Source organism: Capsaspora owczarzaki (genome assembly GCF_000151315.2).
Source record: "Capsaspora owczarzaki ATCC 30864 unplaced genomic scaffold supercont2.5, whole genome shotgun sequence".
Lineage (NCBI taxonomy): Eukaryota > Filasterea > Ministeriida > Capsasporidae > Capsaspora > Capsaspora owczarzaki.
Window position 1 is genome coordinate 687,728 of NW_011887296.1, and position 23,101 is coordinate 710,828.

The window sequence follows — 23,101 nt, forward strand, 5'->3', positions numbered from 1 at the left end:
TGTCTCTTTCTCCCCCTCATCAGATTTGACTACAGCTCAAAGATAATTCGCACCCCTCAAACACGCAACAGGTACCGGAACTCCTTTGCAATGGAAAGGTGCAATTGTCATGAAACTACGAAATTCAAGATGAAAAGAGCTTTCAAAATCGTTTTTGGACAAGTTTCAGCCATCGCCCAAAACGGACCGACCTCTCTTTGCTGCACTGCTTTGTAAGTCTGTCCGGATGCCTGGCACTATCCGACGCAGGATCATGCCTTCTACACGATTACGAGGGGCTGGGAGGGTGGTGCAATGGAAGGTCTGGCAGAGAAGGCCCTGCAAAGTTCGAGGGAAGTGGAGGCAATGGGGTTTGCAGCAAATTTCGACTCGAATCCGAGCCAGCGCCGCTACATTTTTTTTTTCTTTCCCGAGAGATGCTTCCTCCTGCGGCAACCGCTCCCCGCAGCCCTTGTTGCTCCCCAGATCCAGCACGCACATTGCCTTCTCTGCCGAATATCGCTCGGCCGTCGACCAGCCCGCCATTCAGAGCGACACACAAAGCGCGACGAGACGAAAACTGGAAATACTGTTTGCTCATTGACTTTTTTCCGTCCTTTTTGGTTTTGGCCCTCCCCCCCCTTTGCCCTTGCCTGATTGGAATTATTGCAGACGCATACACACATTGAACAAAGAATGACGACCGCTGTCGAGGACAAGAAGAAGGAGGAGGTCCCGATCCAGGAGATCGAGGAAGGTGAATCGTCCAACGACGAGGAAGAGAAGGGCGAGGATGTCGCCGCCGAGGGCGAGGACAAGCACAGCCGTGGCGAGAAGAAGGCCCGAAAGGCCATCAGCAAGCTCGGCCTGAAGCACATGCCCGAGGTCACCCGCGTTCAGATCCGCAAGACCCGCGCTTTCGACCTGACCATCGCCAAGCCCGACGTCTACCGCGCTCCCGGCTCGGACACTTACATTGTCTTCGGCGCTGCCAAGATGCAAGACTTTAACCAGCAGCAGAAGCAGTACGCCAACGCCGCCGAGCAGTTCAAGAACCTCAACCTCGGCAACGCTGCCGCCGAGTCGGCCGCCCCCGCCGCTGCCGCCGTTGAGGATGGCCCCGTCGACGAGACTGGCGTCGACGCCAAGGACATTGAGCTCATCATGTCCCAGGCACCCTCTGCCACCCGCGCCCAAGCCGTCGCCGCTCTCAAGAAGAGCAACAACGACATTGTCAACGCCCTTCTGTCCCTCACCAACTAAGTGCTTTGTCCACCATGCGAATAGAGCCAATGTTTTTTTTTTCTTTTGCGATCTACCCCGCCCTCTTCTTCCTGTATATTTGGCAGCTCAATGGTTTTCATCATTTTTCACGCGGTTTTGGAGGGTTGGTGGTTCAAAGTTCCCAGGTTGAATTCTTCGCTCGTTTGGTAGATGGAGGAGGGAGTGGCGAGTAGCTAGGAAACAACGACGACGATGCATTTGGCTCAAGAACGAACAAGCCGAGGATAAAAGGGCTCCACACAAACACATAGAAACACACGATCGCGCGTAATTTAGAGAGGGCGCGCGTTGCCTTCAGCGCCGGGCGCTTCGCAGCGTTCGAGCAGCCTCTCGATGAGCATGACCATCAATTTGATGCTGGCAGATAGCGACGACGTTGCGGACTGAGGAAGGACCAGCCACTCTTTCAGCTTGCGGTTGGCAGACTTGAGCACGACAGGGGCATGTCGCTGCACCATCGAGTTAGACGAGTCAAGAGCCAGAACAGCCGGTTGCAGGTAGGAAATCTTGGTCTCGATGTCCTGCAGTGTGGATGGTTGGGTGGGAGGGGTGGGGTTGCCGGTGAGCAAGAACAACAACAACAACGACAATAGAGAACAAAAAAAAAGTTGCACAAAACAAAACAAAACAAAAAAGAAAAAAAAAAACAAAAACACAAAACAACCAAACACCCTTATGCGGTTGTACACATACCCGAGACAAATCGAACGAAAGCTGCTGAACCAGCGACAGCAGGATGGCGGGCGACAGAGGCACGGGGGACTGACCAAAAATGGTGGCAACCGGAATGCCCGAGCACAGGCGCATTAGCACTGCAAGGTCTGTCGCGCCGAGAGCTTCAGAGAAGGCCTTGTCAAACTCTTGAGCAGCAACCAATTCTGCAATGTGCTGCCAGAGTCGCTCCTTGTCACTCGTCGCCGCAGGCGCAGGCGCAAGCGCAGTAGCAGAGGCAGAGGCGGGCAACGGAGTGGCACCCTGCTGCTGCATAGCACTAGCGGCCGCACCGTCCAATGATGACGCTGAAAGGGCGGCCGAGCTCTGATTCGCCGAGGAAGACGACCGATCGCTCCGCTCCTTGCGATCCGACTTGCGCGATACGACAATCTCTCGCAAGTCCTTTTGGACGCGCGCCAGAGACACATCGACCGCGGCAGTAGTTGATCTCTGGCACTCTGCTGACGCCTGCTGGACTGACTGCTGAATCGAGACTGCGAATGCTTGGAGCTGTTGGCTGTTGAGAGCGGCTCCAGTTTTGGCGCCGTCCAGAGCATACAGTTGCTGGAGGTCTGCCAGACGACCAGAGTAGCAACAGCAGCAGCAGCAGCAGCAGCAGCAACAACAACAACAACAACAACAACAACAACAACAACAACAACAACAACAAAAGTAACAACAAGAACAAAGAAAGCTGAGCTACCAATTGCACACACACGCGTTAGACGCAAATGCCGCAAACGCGTTGGTTCTTACAATCCCGTGTGCCCTGATCAAACGTGGCGTTCACTTGCTGCATGGTCTGCTGCAGGGCTCGATCCAACGCTGGGATGACGTTCTGCTGGAATGTTGAGCGGAAGGCCTCCTGAATGGGGTTGCGCAGCGAGCTCGCAATCAGTTTGGCGACATTTTCGGCCAGCGGCTTGTTGGCCAAGGCAGTGGTTGTAGCAGATTCCGCGACCTAGCGCCCCGACAACACCACCACCCAGAGTGAGAGCAAGTCGCGTAAAAATACCAATGAAATGGAACAAACGCAAAAAAACAAATTGCCGAAACATGCGACTCTTCCTTTGTTGTAAGCAAACCAACAATCAAGAAAATCTCTCTCACCAGATTGGCAGCTTGTGCAGCGATGCTCGGGACGAGTTCAGTCACCGTTTGCTTCACTGATGCACTGACTGTTTGCTGCACCAAAGGCACAATGAGTTTCTGGAACTCGCTGCTGATAGCGCGGATGGTCGTCTGGGCAGCCAGCTGGGCGGCGTCTTCTCGGTCTTTTTCTAGAGGAGAGTGCAAATGGAGTCAAACACATCGATTGCAAAGCAACAAACGAGTGCCAGTCAATAGTTCCCAATTAGCGAGTAGCGCGCGAAAGCAACTGAAAAGAAGAAGAAAAAAAACCAAAAAAACAAATCAAGCAAATCACACACTTACCAGCTTGCTTTTGCTGTTGAGCAATCAGCTGTTGCACAAGATTGAGCGTGTGCTCTTGCGACTGATGAATCTCATCACGCATCTGATGCAACAGCGCCTCAGACACAGGGGCGGCCACAGCAGAGCCGGTGGCAAAACCCTTGCCAGTGCCGGCCCCATTCGGTTGCCGAGTTGGTCGGACAGTGTTGGCGCCAGACAAGTTCAAGCCGCGCTCGGTCGAGTCTGTCAGAGAAGCAGGCAAGCTGGAGCTGGCGGTCGCACCCGAGCTCGTTGTGAGCCATGCAGGCAGTTTTCCATCACCGCCAACGTTGTGAGGCGCTGAAACGGCAGCAGTAGGCCCAGCAGCACCAGAAGCCGTAGCAGCAGCAGCGACAGGCGAGGGCGCAGCCGAGTGCTCCAGAGACGGAGGCGTGGTGGACGCGGGCGGATGTTGCACAGGCGCAGCGGATGACGGGAGCGGAGCACTCGCCTTTAATGCGCGGATGGCGGTCGCATGGGGTCGCGAGACCGGTCGGTAGCGGACAGCCAGCTGCTGGATGACCTTTGGATCCTTGACAATCAACTGGAAATCGAAATGAACGTTCATCTCTTGCGGTGATGTCACGTCAAACGTGACAGCAGAGCGCGCGACGATAAAGCTAATCAGAGCGTCAGTGAGGTGGAATTCGGTCAGCGTGGAGAATCGATAGCTCAGAGCGGGAGACCCGTGCGAGCCGGTTGCAGCGAGGCCCAGGGCGTACAGAGACTTGCGATGCTGGTCTGCAACCAGCAGGAGACCGGTCGACACAAAGCAGAAAGTCGGATCGAGTGCTAGTTGGAGGCCCAGGGGAACGCCCGTGGTCGTCGCGGGTGGCGAGTCAAACCGAAGCGTCTGGAGCAGCTGCAAATCCCTCGAGCGCCACAGCTTGATCTCGTGGTTGAGCGAGGATGCCGTGACAAGCAGCGGCATCATCTGTGCCTGCGTATGCGCGAGCTGGTCGACGCTGTTTGTGCCGTTTCCCATCGGCAACACTGACAAGACTGTTTGTTTGCCGTGCGGCGCCCAATCGTGAAGAAGCTGTCCCGTTTCCGTTCTCCAGAACTGAACAGATTCTCCACCGCACGTAAGCAAGACTGTGCCATCCGCAGAGAATGCGAGGTCGTTGATGAGCTGTTGCTGTTGTTATCGAGCAAGCGAGCAAGCAGGCAGGCAGACAAGCAAGCAAAGTGCGCGAGCACAAACAATCAAAAGTCAATTTTCAAAAAAAAAAAAAAAAACGTCAGGAACAGAAAAGCATCACCTCCCCTACAACTAGCAATCAAGAAATTAACGCACCTTCTGATCGGAACGAATAAAGGTGACCCAGTTAGGCTGGAGTTGGGCACGTGTCGCCTGAACAGGGTTGCCGTTGTTGGCAGCGAGAATGTCGTCGACCTTCCACAGGGTGCACAAAGAGCCGTAGGCCACGACCAAGCACAGGCCCGGATGCGCGATGGAGGCAGGGCTCCACGCGAGACGATGACGCGGGAAGGACTTGATGACATTGTCGGTCGGAACATGGAGGATGGATGTGACGACAAGATTTCCATCCGCCGCGAACGAGATGCGGCTCACAACCACGGTGCCATCGCGATCGATGCTCGCCAGCACGTGACGACGGCCGGACGATTCGAGATCGGGCAGGCCAGACGCAGCCGAACCGGACGAGGCAAACGCCATGTCCAGAATGGCCGCCGCCGTGTGTCCTCGAACGAGCGCACCTTTACCCGTGGCAATGTGCAGCACGCGAACCGTGCCTACTTGCGTTCCAGCCGCAGGGAGCAGCCGCAGCAGCGCTTTGAGGCGCCTTCATCTTCAACGCATACGGCCATGAATTCCTCGTTTGCAGCAACCAAGTGGCCCGTGCTGAACGTGAGTTCGGAGGGATAGAATGTCACTGTCTCTGCCTTGATCTTGTTGCTGGCTTGTATCATCGCAGCACGCGAGCCAAACTGCGCGCGGTCAATGGCGATCGCTGGTCCCAGCTCGGCAGGCAGAATCCAAGCGTCCTGCTCAACGTCCGTCTCGCCGCCGTCCGAAGCACCTGTCGCCTGGCCATGCACCACGCTTGTGATTGCAGGGGCATTCAGGAAGGACTGCGCGGGTGCAGCAGCAGCAGCGGCCAGCGTCGATGATGATGACAGGCTACAACCAAAAAGTCATTCAATGCAAAGATGAGTGCCAGCGTCCATCTCGCCCACTCCCACTCATGCCCACATAGCAGCAAGCTGGGCTAGCCATGGTCGAGCCCGTCGAGGTTCAACGCCGGACAGCGGGTGAGCGGGTGAGCGGGTGGGGGGATGAGGAAGGAGATCTCTGGAACTCTGCTCGTACCTGGATGCAGCGACGGGGGACCCAATCGGCGGCGGTGACACTACAGCGAGTGCAGCAGGTGACGTTGCTGCGGCTGAGGATGATGATGATGGCTGTGGTGCATGGGCGGCAGGCGGTGGCGGGAAGAAGTTCCGAAGCGGATTCGACTGCTGCTCGGCTGCTGCGGCTGCTGCTGCTGCGGGTGCGGGGAACGTCGACTCGTATGCGTTCGCTTCTTGGGTGTTGCTGTTGGTGGTGGTGGTCGCTGAGGCAGAGTTGACGCCAAAGTGGGTTGGGCTCAGCAGCGCGGCTGGTTGCTGTTGCTGCTGCTGCTGCTGGTGGAACTGCTGCTGGAACTGCTGATGCTGCTGCATGGGTTGCATGGGTTGCATGGGTTGCAAGGGCTGATTGTGAGGCGTGAACGCAGCGAAGGGGTGGTGCGGCTGCTGCTGGAGGGGCATCTGGCCGTAGTACTGCTGCTGCTGCTGTTGAAGAGCGAACGGGTGCTGATGCTGCTGATGCTGCTGATCGTACTGACCCTGATGCTGGTGGTGATGCTGGTGATGATGCTGGTGATCATATTGCTGCGGTGGATGCTGTTGCTGCGGCTGAGGAGCACTGTTGCCGCCCAGGTTGAGCATCGACTTGAGCATTGCCGATGGATCCGACATTATGTGCAGTGTGAAGGAGTGAAGCACTTGCAACAAGACAGAACAAAAAAAAAAAAAAAAAAGATGTCAAAAGGAAAGAGAGAAATAGACTGAGGAGGTGACTGGATAAACCATTGCGCTGGGATGACTATGACAGTACAATACTGGACATTACATTGGGAGTACTGTTCAAATCCAAGCATCCACAAGTCAACAACAATCACTCACTCACTCTCATTTTTTTTTTCTTCTTCTTTTGAATAAACCTGATCAAGATGAACCGACGACCAGGCAAAGGCAGCGGCAAGGACAGCAGCCGCTCAGACCGCCCCAAGAAGGTCGACAAGTGTACGTTCGTCATCCACCTCGATGATCATTCATTGAGTCATCATCATCGTCATCATCAGCATCAGCATCATCATTATCACTGATGTTCGATATGGTCCCCTGAAGTGGTGGTTCTGCGACTGACTGACTGACTGACTGACTGAATGGGTGATTGACATTGTGCAGACGGTCCCAAAGTGCAGCACAAGGGCCAGCAGCGCACCTTCTCGGACGACATTTCCGCCATCACAGAAGAGAACATGGTAAGAAGCACAAGACTCTTTGAGGGGGTGATGGCGGGGTGGGTGCTTGTGTGCAGTGAGCAGCAGAAGGAAAGAGAGAGAAGAAAAAAAAAAAAGCGAGATCTTCGCTCGCAAGCCAAGCCAAGCCACGCCAAGCCAAGCTGAGCCAAAAGCGCAACCCCCGGCACATGCGACTACGGTTGAGCATGATTGCAACAACGGCATTGGCTGCGTTGGCTGCGCGCGGCTCCAACAACCTCCAATGCTGCATGGCGGCGGCGGGGCTCTTTCCCATGTGCTTTGAACCACCAGCAGGGCAGGTCGGCGATTTCATCACCATTGCACTCACTCATGAGTTGGGGATGGGTGGGGTGTGAATTGGTGGATTCTGGTTGTAGATGTCCAAGAAGCGTCGTGGCGGCGATGACGACGATGACGACGACGACAGCGACGAGGAGAGCGGCAGCGAGGAAAGCGGCACCGAGGAAGAGAGCGATGACGAGGACGTCAAGAAGAAGCCCGCCAAGGCTGCTGCCAAGGGCAAGGCTGCCGCAGGTGGCAACCGACGAAAGCCTGATCTCCCGGTAAGAGTAGGCCCAAAGTTGGAAATGATTCGGGCCTTTGGAACCGAACAAAGAAAACAACAAAAAGGTGAAACGTTGGTTTCTCAATCGTTGCTTTTTCGCCGTTTGTTTCTGTTTTGGCCTCTTGACAGCCAAGCAGCAGCGAGGAAGACGACGACGACGACAGCGATGAAGAGAGCGACGACGAAAAGCCAAAGGTAACCGTCGTGCCACCATCACAAGTCAATCTCCGCACAAAAACGCTTTTGTTTGAACTGATTTTGAACGCCGCTCTCGTAACTACAGCCCGTGGCGACTGGCAACCTGAACCGACAGCGGACGGATGCTCCTCGCAAAGCCGACACCAAGCTGAGCGACGGCCCAGCACCCAAGGCTGAGCTTTCCCGAAGGGAGCGGTAAGTCAAAAAGAAAAGTAAAAAAAAAAAAAAAAAATTACCTTGCTGCAGCATTGTGCGCTCATTTCCATGTCCACCCGACCTGCTCCGACCAGCGAGGAACTCGAAAAGGAGGCTGCTCGCCGCCGTTACGAAGAATTGCACCGCCAGGGCAAGACTGAGGAGGCCAAGAACGACATGGCTCGTCTTGCCATCATCCGCAAGCAGCGCGAAGAGGCTGCCCGGAAACGAGCGCTCGAAACCAAGGCCAAGGAGGAGGCCGCCAAGCGCAAGTAAAACCACGGTCGGAGTTTGATAGATTTGCGTTTCTTCACGTTGTATTTTTTTGGTGATGCTGTTGCTGTTGTGTGTACCTTGTGTGTTGCTTGCTATTTCTCCCCGCCCCCATCTTGTTTCAGAATAGATTGAAAAGTGACATGTGTTGCCATTCGCACTGCAATCACCCTTCCACAACAAGCAGTCCGAAAAACTGAAACAGCAAAAGAAGCAAAATGCGAAAAATCTACTTCGGAAATAAAAAAAAAAAAAAAAAAAAAGTACCATGCGAGTGAACTCTTCCGAAAAAAAATCCCTCTTTGTTCATTGACGAGCAACCAAAAAACAAGCGGTGGCCAAACTACGATTCAACGACCAGAAAATCACCAAAAACAACAGCAACAACAACAACAACAACAACAACAACAACAACAACAACAACAACAACAACAACAGCAACAACAACAACAACAACAACAACAACAACAACAACAACAACAACAACAACAACAACAACAACAACAACAACAACAACAACAACAACAACAACAACAACAACAACAACAACAACAACAACAACAACAACAACAACAACAACAACAACAACAACAACAACAACAACAACAACAACAACAACAACAACAACAACAACAACAACAGCAACAAACAAACAAACACTTCCTTCAAAAACATTACTCTTGCAAAGACTCCCGCTTTACTTCTTGTCAGAAGTGGCAGGTGCCTCGGCGACAGCAGGAGCAATGCCCCTGGCAATGTTGCGCTTGCGGGAGAGAGCGGCTTCCCTGAAGGCGAAAATGGTGGCCAAGTCTTGCTCGACAAAGGTCAGCTCAATGGCCTCGTCGTAGTGTCGGATTGCTTCGTCAATGTCTTGCAGTTGGAAGAGGAGCATGGCAAGGTTGCAGCGAGCCTCGATGCACGAGGGATCAACCTCGATTGCCTTCAGGTGAAGCGCCTTAGCCTTCACGGCGTCTCCAGACGACTGCATGATCAAGAGACCCTTGTTTGTGTAGCCAATGGGCGAGGTAGGGTCGAGCGAGATGGCGGCATCAAACTCCTGAAGCGCCGGCTCCACCTGGTTGATGCCCTGCAGAACATAGCCCAAGCTGTTGTGGGCCTCGGGCTTGGTCTGGTCGATGGCGATGGCGCTGTGGAAGCTCTCGATGGCACCGTTCAGGCACTGTGCCATGATTGCCTCGGCTTGCTGCTGGCCCGTTTGAGCAAGAAGCAGGCTGAATTGGTAGAGCGAGAGGCCGCGCTGGTTCCAAGCGTCATAGTCCTTCGGGTTGAGCTTGAGCAGCGCCTCGTAGCACTCCATGGCAGACTCAATGTTGCCAGTGTGCTGGTGAGCCTGTGCGCAGTGATACAGGGCGACCGTGCGCGTGGTGTCGGCAAGAATGGCCTCCCCGAGCGTCTTGATGGCGGCCTGGTGCTCTCCCAGCAGGAATTGCACATTCCCCTTGCGGACGAGTGCGTCCACGTTGTTGGCACTCAAGGAGAGGGCCTTGTCGAGAACAACAATGGCGCCCTTGAGATCGTTCGAAAGGTGGAGGAGCGTGCCTTGCTGAATCAGGGCCCAGACGTTGGTGCCGTCCTCGGTCACAGCGCTGGTAAAGTCGGCCAGAGCGCCAGGGTACTGCGCAGCGCGAAGACGAAGCTCGCCGCGAAGTGTATAGATCTTGCTCTTGGCAGCGCCCGACTCGGCAGCCTCAATCTCGGCCGTGAGCGACGCCTCGTCCTTGCCCTCCAACTCCTTTGCATACTTGTCCTCGCGGTCGGGCTGTTGGAAAGTGCCCAGGTACATTTTGATGATGCGGGCCGGGGGGAAGTTGCCATGCTTGGCAGCAGCCGATTCCTTGGCCTTGCTCGAGCCAATCGATTCCAAAATGCGCGAAAGAGCCGTTTGCAAGCTGGCTTCCTCCTCCATCAAGTGCACCGCGACACTCAGATCGTCAATAGCTTCCGTCAGTTGGCCGAGTGACTCGTGCGCAAGACCACGGCGCTGAAGTGCCTTGCCGTAGGCAGGGTCGATGGCGAGAGCAGCGTTGCAGTCTTCAATGACCTGAGCCAGGGTAGCAAACGGTGAATGGTTGGTGCAGGACATTCAAACAACAACAACAACAACAAACAGGCAGCACAATAGCAAAAGCAAGAAAGCAAAGGAGCTTACAAGAGCATGGGCAGATTGCTTGGCGTGGCAGGCGGCGCGGTTGCAGTAGAACTTTGCGCGCTCCTTCTCGGTGGCGGGGCAAAGCTCGATGGCTTGGGTGTACTTGGCGATCGCTTCCGTGTAGTTGGATGCGTTGAAGAGCTTGTTGCCCTCGTTCTTGAGCTTGTTGGCAGCAGCGAGCGGGGTTCCATCGTCGATTTCCTTGGCAGGAGCGGCGGCGCTGGCTTTCTTGTTGACAGCGGGCGTGTTTGGCGACGCAGCCGAGGCAGCGGCCGTCTTTTTGCCGCCCTTGCTCACTGGAGTAGCAGGTGCAGTGGAAGTGGTGGTGGTGTTGGTGGTAGCAGCAGCAGCGTTCTTGCCCTTGCCAGTCGTCGAAGTAGTAGCAGAGGCAGCCGGGGTCGAAGCAGAGGTGGAGGCAGCGGCAGACTTTTTGCCCTTGCCCTTGCCGGCAGCACCAGCAGCAGTAGCAGCAGTAGCAGTGGCAGCAGCAGTAGTAGTAGCACCAGTAGTAGTAGTAGTAGTAGAGGCAGTGGTCGGAGCAGCAGTGGTGGCTTTGTCAGTCTTGGCGCTTTCGCCGTCCTTGTCCGTGGCGCCGCCTTGGTCGGGCTTGGGCTGCGAGCGGCCGCCGCGCGACAAGATCCAGGCAGCACCGACAGCAACGACTGCGGCCGCAGCAACGCCGCCGACGATGAGCAGCTGGTCGTGTGTGAGCGGGAGTTCGATCGTGCGGCCAAAGACGGGGATCGCAACATTCTGCGACGAGGCAGAGGCAGCCGACGCCTGGGACGCCGCCGCCGCCGCCGCCGCAGTGGAAGCAGATGCAGGCGATGCAGGAGATGTCGCGGACGGAGCGCCGGCCGAAGCGGGTGTCGCCGCACTGGACGCTGTGCCACGTGTGACGGCCATTACAAAGCAAAGCGCGGGAAAAAAAAAAAAAAAACTGAGACAAGCTGAGAAAGTGGGGAAAATTACAAGTAATCATACTAATAATAATGATAGTAATAATAATGATAGTGAACAGTGAGATTGGAACAAACCATCTCCCCCTTCTTCATCGACATGGTTTCAGCAGTGAAATTGTATGGAAAACAGCCAAATTGCAACTTGGGCTTTGGATTGCACAGCCAAAGAACAGAAGCTTAACACGATGATGACACGAAACACACATCACATGGCATGACATCTCGGATCTCCCTGGCGCAAGAGAGTTACTTGTTTGGTTCCCATTGAGCAGGCCCAGCCGGCGTTTTTGCTGAGAACTGAGCTGAGCGACCAATATTCCCCCCCCCCCAATCCATGTCTCATCACCCATGCTCACCGGTCGCATCCATCAGCCCAATTCTCATCTCAAGTCTGCAGTGCAATTCATTCAGCAGTCTTATTTTGCCGCGCAGCAACCTCACTCATTCACTCAGATTCATTCTGTACGGGCCGAAACCCCCACCCCACCCCCACCACCAGTGATTCGCACCAGGATGGAGCCCCAGCGTGGGTCCGATTCTGCCGCTGCGTCTGCCGGCTGGCGCGGTGGCGGAGGACCATTGGCAGGAGGAGGAGCGGCCGTCAATATGAATGCAGCCATTCTCGCTCGCCAGCGGCAACGGCAGGCACTGCGTCAGAGTCAGTTGCAGGCACAATCGCAGCCGCAGCCACAGCCACAGCCACAGCCACGGCCACTGCCGCCACCTCAACCGCTGCAGACGGCAAGACCCAGCGACAACGGGCTCGTCGTCATCGACCAGCAGCCACTGCGCACTGCGACTGCGATGGCGCTGCACGAGACGCCTCAGACACAAGCACACGCGACCCGTGTGGTCACTACTGCGGGAGTGCCACTCGTGGGACAGCGAGCGAGAGGAGTCGCTCCACACCTGCACCTCCACGCTGCTTCCGCGCCTGACCGAGCGCAACGAGGACGACGAGGACGACGACGCGAGACGACTCCTACTACTGTTGCTGCTACCTCTGGCGCCGAAGCAGAGACAGACAGCCCGCGCGGCGTCTGGCGGTGGGCCAAGAGCAAGGTCAAGCAGGTCTGGCTGGGCTGCATCTGTGTGCGCTGGAACGATCCCGCACTCTCACGCTGGCAGGTGGTCATCACGGTCGGACTGCCGTGGCTCAAGCGCCTATTCATCCTGTTCCTGATTGTATTCACCTTGGCATTGTGCGCCAACGTGTTTGCCGAGCCTGGCCAAGACGAATCATGGTGAGAACTCAACCTCGAGTCGTTGTTGTTTGCCTCTGTCATTGCGCCCCCCCACACACACACACACACACACACACACACACACCTCCCTTACCTTTTTTTGCTTGTACAGGCTGTACTGGCAACCATTCCGCGGTGCACTCGTGTTTTGCGCCGTCATTATTGGGCTGGTGCAGCTGCTGGCCATTGGCCTGATTGTCTGGCTCAACTACCAACAAGCGAACGCTGGTGGCGTCGGCGTGGTTGTCTCGTCGAGCGTCTCGGCTGCACAAGGCGGTGTCATTCTCCCGAACGACTCTCGCAGCACCGCGCTGCTCAGCGCTCGTCCACGGCGAAGACGCGGCTGCTTTGAATGGTCGCTCGTTCGGAAGAATCTCGAGTCCATTTTCATCTTTCTCTTCTTTGAATGGACCGTCATCAACGTGACGACACTGTTCGTGTCTGTCTCGGCACTCGGTCTGCCTTGGTTTTCTAATTTTGCGACAGGCTTTGCCGTCACATTTTGCAGCTGCTTGATCCAGTACTTTATCTTTGTGCGGCAGTACCTCAAGCGCAAGCCCGTCCTGCAGTGGTCGCGGCGCGATTCGTTCATTGTCATCATGCCAGTCACGGGCTTCTTGCTCGGTGCGGGGTTTCTCTACATTGTCTCGATTGGCAACGCACCTGCCAAACAGACAATGTCCAACTGGCTCGCCGTCACCGTTGTTCTCGGCCTCTTCTCGCTGACGGTACCACCGCTCGCTCTTGACCAGTGCATCGTCAAACGGTACCAGCGGCGCGCCGCCAAACGCGCCAGGGTTCAGCTCCAAGCCTCCACGGCCCACCGCCTCCTCGCCAGCTCTGGCAGCGACAACAACTCTGGTGCAAGCAGCAGCAACAACAACAACATCAACTATAACAATAACAACCACAACAACACTGTCTCTATGCTTGCTTCGCACAACGTTTTCGGGACATGGGCTGCCTCCTCAGCCGTCACATCCCGCAAAGCCCTTGCGCTCTCCATTGGCCCCGCGGACACGCTTGTCGAACAGAACATTCGCAAGCGCTGTCGCGAGCTCGAAGTCGAGCGCGATCAGCTCCAGTCGCTCATGCTCGTTGGCATGGATTTGGAGGACTTGCAGTGTCTTGAGGGCTGCACTGGGTTGCGGCGACTGTACTTGTCCAACAATCGCATCAGCTCACTGCAGGGAATTGACCGGATTTGCCCAGGTATCGAGTGTCTGCACGTGGACAACAATGCGTTGTCGTCGGCGCTCGATTTGATGCCCCTTCGGTCGCTTCCACGTCTCTCGCGTCTTGCAGTGGAGGGCAATCTGCTCTGCACCGCGCCCGGGTTTGAGCTGGCGATGCTGGTGTGTTTGCTTCCGCAAGCTTCGCTGATCAACGGCCTGACAGTCACTCCCGAAGCGCGTGGGCGCGCAGCGGCTCGGCATGCTGGCTGGCTGCAGGACTTGCGGCTGGCCTACCAAGCGCGGCAGACGACAGAAGCACTTCGAACAGCAGCCGGAGGCCAGCTCCTCGCGTGGCACAGGCTTCGTCTCCATTTCGGCGCGTTTTCGGCGCCGTCGCAGCTACGCAATCGCGATTTGGTTGCCGGTGGTCTGGCGCTCAGTGATCGCGGTGCCGAGCTGACGACTCGGCTGCTGCTGCTCGCGGACGAGTATTCTCGGCAGCGCGCCGTTCCTCCGCCGGTTGCGGTCGCTGCGCATCGGCGCGCGGTGGCAGCCAACCCCACCATGCGTCGCATTGCCGCTGTTGCCGCTCTGCCCTTCAGTTTGCCATCGTTGCAGCTGCAGCCGAGTCATGCGCCGCAGAATGCCTTGTCGCGGCAAGCAAGGGCGTCAGAAAAGCTCGTATTCTTTGCATCCACCGCGCTTCCAGTTGACCCCAGTGTGGCTTCACTGCATCCAGAACTTGTTGGCTATGCTCCAACGAACGACGCACTGCCTCCTCCACACGCTCGCCTCTTCCCGGACTTGCCCATCACGCTTCGCAAGGTGGTGGTTGTGCCCGATTTCTCCACTGAGCGTCCTCACAAGGCAGACCAGATGTCGACCACCAGCGATCTGCACTTGTCATCAGAGTTCCCGTTGACAGTGCTCGTGAATCACGACCCTGAGCTGGGCTACAAGCCCGCTCACCTTCCCGCAGTGGTTGAGCTTGAACGAGAGCCTCTCGCTGCCACTGCTTGGAATGCGTCCGCTTCTCTCTCACCTCGACCACAACCAGCCCACCTCGAGGACATTGAGGAATCGTCATGTTAGCTTTAACGTTAGTTTGTATTTTTGTTGTTGTACTTGTTGTTGTGCGTTGTCTGAATTCTCGTTCTTGTTGTTCGCCTTTTGTTGTTTATTTATTGTTAATCGAGTTACTTTTTTTTCTTGCTGAAAGATGTCGACCATGGCACACACACATACACATAGAGTCTCAGTCTTTATTCTCCAATGATGGCAGAGGACCAGCAACATCGACTCTTGAAAGAGATTGCTGCTGCTAAAGGTAGAGCGCGTCAACCGTCCACACACTCTCATGCCTGTGCGTGATTCTAACAATGGTTGCAAACAACCCCCCCCACACACACACACACACACCAATTTCCAGATCTCATTGATCAGCACAAGCGAGCGACGCAGCACCTGCAGCAGCGATGGCGAGTGGCGAGTCGAGATGAACCTGCGCCACGACCAGTCGCTCCAACAGCCCAGAGTCAAGCACAAGCAGGTACGTCGAAATCAATCCCAAGTAGGCCTGTCGACTGGGCGGCAGGTGCACCGCGACCGCGCAGCAACGTGTGGGTGGCGCCCACTCCATCTGCTCAAGCAGCAGCAGCAGCAGCAGCAGCAGCAACGACTCAGTCCACTCAGTTCACGCAAGGAACGAGCATGACTGGGAAAGCTCCACTGCGGACATCCGCATCTCTATCGCGGATCAATCCATCGCAAGTCCAGGGCAATTCGTGGCATAGCACGCAAGGTATGCAGCCGCCGACAAGGACCAACCAGTGGAAGAATCCCGCCGTGCCAAGTTCAAGTTCTCACGCAGCCACCCAGTCGGCAACAACATCCCAAACTCAAAGCAGCAGCTTGTCATCGATGCCAGGAGGTCAGACGTCGCCGCCGCCGCCGCATGGTTTGCCAATCGCGACGCCTGCACAACCAGCATCCCAACCAGCGCGAGCAACAACCAATTTCACGAGCAAACCTACCGCAAATGACCCAAACGCTCCTCGATCCAATCAATGGATACGATCCTCGACAGGTCAAGCACCTACGAAGCAACCCGACGCTGCTCCAGCGACTGCCGTCAGTCGAATGTCGAACGTCTATATCAATCCGACTATTGCGGCGAGCAATCCTCCAGGGGCGACTGCTCATCAACCTCGTCCAGCTCGACCACCCTCGGTCCAATCCACCATCAGCCTGAAATCTGCTCCGTATGCTCGCGGTACACGGACGAAGGGATTGGCGCGTGGTCGCTCGTTCCGCTCTCAAAACGCTGCAGCGCTTCCTGCAGAGGAAAAGGTGACCATTCTCGGCATCCCATACCTGAAAACCAATCGAGGTGGCAGCAGCCGTCGGGCCAAACCTGGAAAGTATGTTGCGATTTCTTTTTTGCAGTCGTTGGTTTTCTGTGCGGTTCTTTCAGCATATGCGATTTTTTTAATTGATGCAATGTCCTGCTTTGGGTTTTGTTTTCTTGTTTGTTTGCGTGTTTGTTTGTGTGTGCGTGTGCGTGCGTGTGGGATTTTGCAGCATGACACTCGTTCGTGACATGGCAGTGATGAAGCGAGCGACATCGACCTCCAATGATCCTGGTCATTCGACTCGGACGGCATCCACCCGATCGGGTCCTCGAGCGCGCCAATCGTCAAGATCGCATTTACACGGGTCCCAACCGCCCAAGGAGAACTGCACCTATTTCATGAAATATGGTTTGAGAGAGCATCCTTTTTGTTTTTGTTTTGTTTGCTTGGATCCGTTTTTTTGGTCCTTTTTGGTTTGTTTCTTGTCGTGGCCCAAAAGCAGCACGCTCATCGGTTTTTGCCATTACCACTCAACGCTTGCAGGGAAATGCCAGCGCGGACTCGCATGCCCTTTTGTGCACGATAAGGCGACGGTCGCCATCTGCAAGCCGTTTCTGCACGGTACGTGTCCGGCCACGGACGGGTCATGTCTGCTGTCTCATCGCCTGTCTCGAGCGAAAATGCCGGTGTGCTCCTTTTTCCTGCAAGGCCGGTGCTCCAACGACGCCTGTCCGTACTCACATGTCAATGTCGCTCCTGACGCGCCTGTTTGCGAGAACTTTGTCAAGGGCCATTGTCCTGACGGCGAGCTTTGCAAAAAGAAGCACACGTTTGTGTGCGAGGACTTTCGAAGAACTGGCGCTTGTCCTCGCGGGACAAAGTGCAATCTTCAGCACCGAACCGCAAAGCGACGTGCACAGCCGAAGCATGAAACGGGTGCCAACGACAACGAGGAGGCACCCACAACCAACCATCCGACCACAACGACAAGCGCAACTACCGAGACTGAGGCTGAGCCCGGGTCCGAGTCCGAGTCCGATTCTGACGTCGAGGACGAAAGCTATGTGGACGACGAGCGTCTCAAGGATGCAGAAGACTATTTACAGCTGGAAATCGACAGTGGTCACGGATTTTCTGCCGCCCAAGACGATGACTTGGAGGCTGATGGTTCCAGTTCGGAATTTTACGATGAGACGAGTGATGGCGATGCACCGAGCAGCGACGGTGATTCAGACTTTGACGATGATGATGCTGAAGTAGATGAGGAGGAGTATGAGGAGGAGCAGAACGAGGAAGAAGGAGCGAGTGACAAAGGCGCAGATGATGATCTCGGTCGGGTTGACAACCCTGCGGCAGCAACAAGTATTGCAATCTTGTCCAGCCACGGCCCACCAGACCTCCCAAGACTTTCAGAGAAACGAGCGCTCGTCGCGCAGCCTGAAATCATTCGCTTGCACTCTGATCTCGAGTCGACGTCATCTTCCGATACAGCGGCTGTGAAACGGTCACGATGGGAGTCATCCACCCTTTCAGCTGATGCCATTCGTCCCCGATTCCTCCAGGCCAAGAAACAGTGAGGCAAGCACAAGATAGAATCGAAACAAAGCAGCACAGCGGCGGGAAATGCAAACATTGTCAATGAATCGAATCTTGTTAAAACAATAAAAGCTGAATACACAATGGAACGACACGGGAAAGAAAAAGAAAAGAAAAAGACAAGTCTTCAGGCCGCCATTCGCGATTGGATGTCTGTGGAAAGCAACAAACAAAAACCGGTGAGAAAATAATGTGAGAAAGAGATGCCCCAACCAAAAATCTCAACACCGAACAAACAAGCAAACAAACAAGCAACCCCCCCACCACCACCACCACCACCACAAACTTACAATCTGTCAAATCATCGTCACCGCACACATCCACAGGCCGCTCGTCGTCCACGTTCGTGGCCTCTAGATCCGCCCCATGGTCAATAAGGAATCGCACCACATCCTCAGCGTCCTCAAAGGCAGCAAGATGCAAGGGCGTCGCCAGGTTGTAGTCCACAGCGTTGATGTCGGCACCCTTGCTAATCAAATATTCCACGATTGGCAACTGGCCACCCTGGCATGCGACGTGCAAGCAGGTGCGCTCCAGCTCTGTCGTCGACGTCACGGACAACTTGCCGGCTTCGATGTACGACTTGACGCGAGCAAAGTCGCCGTTGCGAGCGGCATCAAAGAAAACGGCCGTGTCGACAAACTTGACCTTGGAGCGCGCCTCGCGTGCAGCGTCTTCGGCCGCTTCGCTGTTTGCAGCAGCAAGCTCTGCAGAGTCTGTCACAGCAACCGCCGTCGCAGCAGCAGCTGGCGATGCCACCTCCGACACCTTGGCAATATCGGCAGTAGCCGCAGCGGCAGAAGCCGCAACTGCAGCTGAGGGTGCACTGGATGCGGCAGCCGAGACTGGCGCGACGGCCACAGCCGCGGGCGTAGTGGCAGCCGTGGCTTGAGCGGCCCCTGCAACGGTAGCCGGCGGGTTGGGACCCGAGGAACCACCGATTTGCGAGAAGCCTGCGGTCAGGTCGCTCACGCTTCGCAGGAGCGGTGTGACCTGATCGACAATAGTGCGCGGCTTGTTTGTCAAGGCTTCGGGTGCTGCGTGGGAAACGAGCGACGACGAGGAAGCGTTCATGCCCGACGCCGCCAGCTGGGACAAGGCCTGCGTGCGGACGGAGCTCACAACCTCAATGATCTTGGGATCGGACGCCGCGCGGAGCAGCGGCGGAGGCGCAGCAGCATTAGCATTGTTGGCGTTGTTCAGAGACTGCACCCGCTGCAGCACGGGGCTGCCCAGGTTGAGAGCGGGCATGCTGGACAGCGACGGCGAGGATGGTCCACGCAAAACAGGCGAGCCTGGCAACGGGGAACCCATGATTTGCGAAACAAGGCCTGCGTTTCCTTGCAAAATCAACGCAGCATTCTTGAATCGCTTCTGCACGGGGACTGGTTCCTCGTCCTCCTTATGGAAGACATAGCCGATAAATGGCAAGTGATTGCCAAAACTCGTGTCCGGCACGATGGCCGACGAAGCGCGACGTGTTAGCGGCTCCAGGGTCATGGCGCCCTCCTCCGCAATGGGGTCAAAGTCTTCAAAGAAGGCAGTGTCAGTGCTGGAAGCGAGTTCCGGTACGAATGGGGTGCGGCCTGTCAAGTCACAACAAAACAAAAGCAAGAACAAAGCAATTCAAGGTTGTGGGTGGGAGTGGGGTGGGGGTGGAGTTTTTTCGAGTGAGCGACTGCCTACTACGGCAAAACAGACAAAGCTAAAAAAAAGTTTCAACGCCAAAATGAGAAACTCACTCTTTCGCAGCTTGGTCCATGAAATATCGGCAAAGAAGGGATGCTCCATGATTTCATCCACGCCGAGTGAGCCGATACGATCGTCGCGGCCTGTGCAGAGTCGTCGAATAAGGTCTTTTGCGTGATCGCTCAACGGGACATCGTTCGGGAAGTGAAGCGAGGACTAAAGGTGATAGAATGAGAGGGGAAAGGAGAAACAGACATGGTGAGCAAACACCAACAAGAACAAGAACAACAACAACAACAAGAACAAAAACGGAAAAAAAATATATCAGAGAAAAAGACAGAGAGAAGGTTGGTGAGAACGAAATGTCAGCCAGATCGCGCATTGGAGTCAAAACGTGAATTCGAAACCAAAGAAAGCGAATCAAGAGGCAAGGTGTGATCTTCCACGCCGCACACCGGGGGCGTCATGCAGGGTCAAAAAACCCGTGAGCGCCGCCGGAGTTAAAGGAGTGGGTGAAGTGAAGTAGACGATGGTCGGTCGGTCGATTCATCAAGGAGAGCGGGAGAGGGTGGGAGGGGAGGTGTGGAATGGGACAAGAAACAGCAAAACATCCACATACCTTGTAATTCTTAATGTTCTTGTACAACTCGAGAACCGAGTCGGCGTAGAAGGGCGTCTCGCCGACAAGCATTTCATACATGACGCAGCCGAGAGACCACCAATCACAGTCCGCGCCGTAGATGGCGTCCTCGTCTCCCTCCATGGCGGCCAAGAGCTCGGGCGAGAGGTAGTCAGGGGTGCCACCAGAGAGGTAGGACTCTGCTTCGTCCTCCTCGTTCAGCGGGGAGCACGAGCCGAAATCGGCCAGGTAGACGTGGCCCTTGTTATCCAAAAGCAGGTTTTCAATTTTGATGTCGCGGTGCACATAGCCAAGCTTGTGCACCGTGTCAATTGCAAGCACAAGCTCGGCAATGTAAAATCGGGCCATCTCCTCTGAGAATTGCTCGCGCTTCCCCAGCAGACCAAGCAGGTCACCGCCAGCGTAAAAGTCCATGACAAGGTAGACGTTGGTGCGGTCGTGGAAGGCGCTCTGCAGCGCTGTGATTCCAGGAGCCCGCTGGCCATTGTGTAGCGACGAGTGGGCGGCAAGGATGAGAAAATCGAGCTCGTTGCGGAAGCAAACCGACTGTGAAGGGCAAAAAACGGGTGGATAACAAAAAAAAAAAAAAAAAGTGAGTCAAAAAAGCCAAGATAAACGTCAGCAGTGGCAAGACAAGCGGCAGTTCGTCACACCTCTGAGCGTGTGAGCAGTTCTGCTTTAGCCATTTGCTTGACAACACAAACGCGTCCGTTGGACTTTCGCTTGGCAAGGAAAATCTATCCATAAACAAGAAAAAAAAAATGCCCAAAAAGTTAGTCCCAGAAGTGAAGCATGAAAACTGAATGAAAGAAGAGACATACCTCTGCAAATGAGCCGCGACCGATGGTCTTCAGCATGACAAAATCTTCCTTGACAAACTGGTGCAGTTTGAGCATGGAAATTGTCGATTCGTCTACGGTGCAAGAAAAAAAATATGAGCGCAAAACCAACAAACACAAGAAGAGGCGAATAAATGGCAACTACGACGTGTCCAGCTGAAAGATAGCAAAAAAAAAAAGCGCTACGAGGCATGGGGGAAAAAAATCTGACTCACAGCGCTCGAGGAAATCGGCCAAATGCTGCTTGCTGTTGCGAATCGACTGGGCACGAGCTTCGGCATACAGTCCCATGAAGCCATCGACGAGCGCATCGACAGTGAGGGGAACTGGCAAGCCGGATTCGGTGGGATCGTAGACACATGCGTCCATGATTTTCTTGCGCTTAATGTTCGCGCCGTCCTCTTGGTGGATGTTGACCGCCTTCTTGACCTGTGCCTCGAGTTCGCCTGTTTTGTGTGTGTGTGTGTGCATGCATTCAATGAAATTCATCAGCGGACGAGGCAAACAAAAAAAAAAAAAAAAAAAAAGCGAAGCATAACCCTGGAATGCAACAAATAAATAAAAACGATGCACAAAAAAAGGAACCAAACAAGAAAAAAAAAAGAATTTCAATCCTTGTCAAACCGATCATTCATGTCGTTGACGGCGCACTTGAGCCCCAGCAGTCCCCTCAGCTCGCACACAAAAAGACACACACAGACACAGACACGCAGCGATCATGGTGGTCCGGCTGGACGAGGAAGGGATGGGTCCCAGGCTGTCAAAAAGTGCCAAAAGCCACCAAACCGCAAGCTAAAACACAGCGAAACCGACAATGACGATGCCCGCATTCTCCAAGCGATCCAGTTGGCTCCCTCCCTCCCAGTCCTTCCGCGCCTGAAAGCCAGAGCTCAGACAGAATAGAGAGGGAGGAAGCTGCAAGAAAAAACAAAAAAGACCAGCTCGAAAGAAAGAAAGAAAGACAGAAAGCGAAAAATCATAAAAATCCAAAAAAAAAAAAAAAAAAAAAAAAAACCAGCGATTTTTTTTTTTTTTTTTTTTTTAAGGGTCAGGGTTGGCGGGACGTACGAATGGTATCTTTGGAAGCTGCGAGCAGGGTTTCGGCATTCTTCTGTGCGGCCAAGGCCTCGTCCAATCTGTCGACACAAGGGAACAGGTGGCAAGAAAGTACACACAGTGAGTGCAGCCACACGGGCCGATGCAGTCGCGATGGCGCGAACATAAAAAAAAAATTGTAAAAAACGAGTATGAGGCTTGAGAGAATCGCCACAGTCAGCCCAGCGAGGACACAGGCATCCCGTGCAGAGTATGTACAAAGGCTGTGATGCCGCTCGCAGACAGCGCAAAGAGCCCAGCTGTACGAGCGACGAGCTTGAGCCCCGATGGAGATGCGAGGGAACAAAGCGACTTTGATTTTTCAAGATTTTTTTTTTTTTGGTTGCCGAACACTCTTGAAAACGCACTTTCGACACAGCACCAGCTCCGACACGCGGGAGCCACAATTGGTGGACCATAACATCACTTGTCACTGTCAACCAAGGCGCCAGTGCAGTTGCAACGGTGCTTTTTTGAAGGAAAAAGGTTGAGGATTTTTTTTTGTTTTCGCAAAATAATAACAAAAATCTGCATTTTTTAATTTTTTTTTTTTTTCATTGTTGTAATTTTGAAGGGATCGCTTTTTTTTTTTTTTTTTTTTTTTTGGTTTTTGGGTTCTGGTTGAGGAAGCAGACACGAGCTCGTGTGCGTCAGCGGTGAGAAACAGAAAGGGGGCAAAAGAGCGAAAGCATTGCAGTAGCAGCTGTTCGAAGGTTGCACAGTCTACGTGAGATCTGGACGCAGCAAAGAGGCGCGCAGAACAAGAAGGGAGGGCACGAGCTCCCCACACACACAATCCCCTGCATAAATCTGAAAGCCCGCAGGCGAGGCAGTGCTGCACCAAACCCCCTCTGGAAACTCAGATATTCACGCAACCAAATTGCAGAGGGATGGGAGTGGGCGGGCGGGCAGGCGAGCGAGAGCGAGAGTGTGAGACGCACTGCTTGCGAAGAGAACCAGCATCTGTGGGACCGCTCGAGCCTCCTGCGGCGGGTGCAGCAGCAGCGGGAGCAGCAGCAGCAGCAGCAGCAGCAGGAGCCGTAGAGGCAGCAGCTGGGTTGGCCGCGGCCGGCGTGTTGTTGCTGATGCGCATTCAGATAGCAAAAAAAAAAAAAAAAAAAGGAAT

At 54.7% G+C, this 23,101-nt stretch overlaps 7 protein-coding genes across 7 annotated transcripts; 4 read left to right on the plus strand and 3 right to left on the minus strand.

Moving 5' to 3' along the window:
* The first annotated feature begins 174 nt into the window (after positions 1-174).
* Positions 175-1,333, plus strand: CAOG_03648 (nascent polypeptide-associated complex subunit alpha). Its single transcript, XM_004363319.2, has 2 exons — positions 175-212; positions 652-1,333. The coding sequence occupies exon 2, from the start codon at positions 676-678 to the stop codon at positions 1,240-1,242; it is 567 nt and encodes a 188-aa protein (XP_004363376.1). The 5' UTR covers positions 175-212; positions 652-675; the 3' UTR covers positions 1,243-1,333.
* Positions 1,334-1,425: 92 nt separating this feature from the next.
* CAOG_03649 (hypothetical protein) lies at positions 1,426-6,501 on the minus strand. Its single transcript, XM_004363320.2, has 7 exons — positions 5,765-6,501; positions 4,727-5,575; positions 3,412-4,567; positions 3,088-3,257; positions 2,734-2,938; positions 1,957-2,549; positions 1,426-1,784 (listed from the first exon to the last, which is right to left on the minus strand). The coding sequence occupies exons 2-7, from the start codon at positions 5,108-5,110 to the stop codon at positions 1,536-1,538; spliced, it is 2,757 nt and encodes a 918-aa protein (XP_004363377.2). The 5' UTR covers positions 5,111-5,575; positions 5,765-6,501; the 3' UTR covers positions 1,426-1,535.
* Positions 6,502-6,630: 129 nt separating this feature from the next.
* CAOG_03650 (hypothetical protein) lies at positions 6,631-8,454 on the plus strand. Its single transcript, XM_004363321.2, has 6 exons — positions 6,631-6,741; positions 6,907-6,983; positions 7,361-7,546; positions 7,678-7,743; positions 7,832-7,941; positions 8,037-8,454. Exons 1-6 carry the CDS (start codon positions 6,669-6,671, stop codon positions 8,215-8,217), a joined length of 693 nt encoding a protein of 230 aa, XP_004363378.1. The 5' UTR covers positions 6,631-6,668; the 3' UTR covers positions 8,218-8,454.
* A 341-nt stretch (positions 8,455-8,795) lies between these two features.
* Positions 8,796-11,319, minus strand: CAOG_03651 (hypothetical protein). The gene is made up of 2 exons (XM_004363322.2): positions 10,385-11,319; positions 8,796-10,276 (listed from the first exon to the last, which is right to left on the minus strand). Exons 1-2 carry the CDS (start codon positions 11,288-11,290, stop codon positions 8,912-8,914), a joined length of 2,271 nt encoding a protein of 756 aa, XP_004363379.1. The 5' UTR covers positions 11,291-11,319; the 3' UTR covers positions 8,796-8,911.
* Positions 11,320-11,768: 449 nt separating this feature from the next.
* CAOG_03652 (hypothetical protein) lies at positions 11,769-14,961 on the plus strand. Its single transcript, XM_004363323.2, has 2 exons — positions 11,769-12,590; positions 12,703-14,961. Exons 1-2 carry the CDS (start codon positions 11,860-11,862, stop codon positions 14,855-14,857), a joined length of 2,886 nt encoding a protein of 961 aa, XP_004363380.1. The 5' UTR covers positions 11,769-11,859; the 3' UTR covers positions 14,858-14,961.
* A 451-nt stretch (positions 14,962-15,412) lies between these two features.
* On the plus strand, positions 15,413-17,801 carry CAOG_03653 (ZC3H3 protein). Its single transcript, XM_004363324.2, has 3 exons — positions 15,413-16,185; positions 16,346-16,524; positions 16,660-17,801. The coding sequence occupies exons 1-3, from the start codon at positions 15,476-15,478 to the stop codon at positions 17,691-17,693; spliced, it is 1,923 nt and encodes a 640-aa protein (XP_004363381.2). The 5' UTR covers positions 15,413-15,475; the 3' UTR covers positions 17,694-17,801.
* On the minus strand, positions 17,749-23,068 carry CAOG_03654 (serum/glucocorticoid regulated kinase 2; the record flags this gene model as incomplete). Its single annotated transcript, XM_004363325.2, has 9 exons — positions 17,749-17,865; positions 18,003-19,298; positions 19,455-19,617; positions 20,021-20,587; positions 20,695-20,778; positions 20,863-20,954; positions 21,096-21,326; positions 21,949-22,016; positions 22,917-23,068. The coding sequence occupies 9 exons, from the start codon at positions 23,066-23,068 to the stop codon at positions 17,840-17,842; spliced, it is 2,679 nt and encodes an 892-aa protein (XP_004363382.2). The 3' UTR covers positions 17,749-17,839.
* Between the last annotated feature and the right edge of the window lie 33 nt (positions 23,069-23,101).

Bases quoted from the DNA above. Each gene is read 5' to 3' on its own strand.
- CAOG_03652 (XM_004363323.2), top strand. From the start codon at position 11,860: ATGGAGCCCCAGCGTGGGTCCGATTCTGCCGCTGCGTCTGCCGGCTGG. The intron at 12,591-12,702 runs GTGAGAACTCAA...TTGCTTGTACAG, and splicing joins CCTGGCCAAGACGAATCATG to GCTGTACTGGCAACCATTCC.
- CAOG_03651 (XM_004363322.2), bottom strand. From the start codon at position 11,290: ATGGCCGTCACACGTGGCACAGCGTCCAGTGCGGCGACACCCGCTTCG. The intron at 10,277-10,384 runs GTAAGCTCCTTT...ACCCTGGCTCAG, and splicing joins AGCAATCTGCCCATGCTCTT to GTCATTGAAGACTGCAACGC.
- CAOG_03650 (XM_004363321.2), top strand. From the start codon at position 6,669: ATGAACCGACGACCAGGCAAAGGCAGCGGCAAGGACAGCAGCCGCTCA. The intron at 7,547-7,677 runs GTAAGAGTAGGC...GCCTCTTGACAG, and splicing joins GACGAAAGCCTGATCTCCCG to CCAAGCAGCAGCGAGGAAGA. The intron at 7,942-8,036 runs GTAAGTCAAAAA...TGCTCCGACCAG, and splicing joins GAGCTTTCCCGAAGGGAGCG to CGAGGAACTCGAAAAGGAGG.
- CAOG_03653 (XM_004363324.2), top strand. From the start codon at position 15,476: ATGACTGGGAAAGCTCCACTGCGGACATCCGCATCTCTATCGCGGATC. The intron at 16,186-16,345 runs GTATGTTGCGAT...GGGATTTTGCAG, and splicing joins CGTCGGGCCAAACCTGGAAA to CATGACACTCGTTCGTGACA. The intron at 16,525-16,659 runs GTTTGAGAGAGC...CAACGCTTGCAG, and splicing joins CACCTATTTCATGAAATATG to GGAAATGCCAGCGCGGACTC.
- CAOG_03649 (XM_004363320.2), bottom strand. From the start codon at position 5,110: ATGGCGTTTGCCTCGTCCGGTTCGGCTGCGTCTGGCCTGCCCGATCTC. The intron at 4,568-4,726 runs GTGCGTTAATTT...CGATAACAACAG, and splicing joins TTATTCGTTCCGATCAGAAG to CAACAGCTCATCAACGACCT. The intron at 1,785-1,956 runs GTATGTGTACAA...TCCACACTGCAG, and splicing joins TTTCGTTCGATTTGTCTCGG to GACATCGAGACCAAGATTTC.
- CAOG_03648 (XM_004363319.2), top strand. From the start codon at position 676: ATGACGACCGCTGTCGAGGACAAGAAGAAGGAGGAGGTCCCGATCCAG.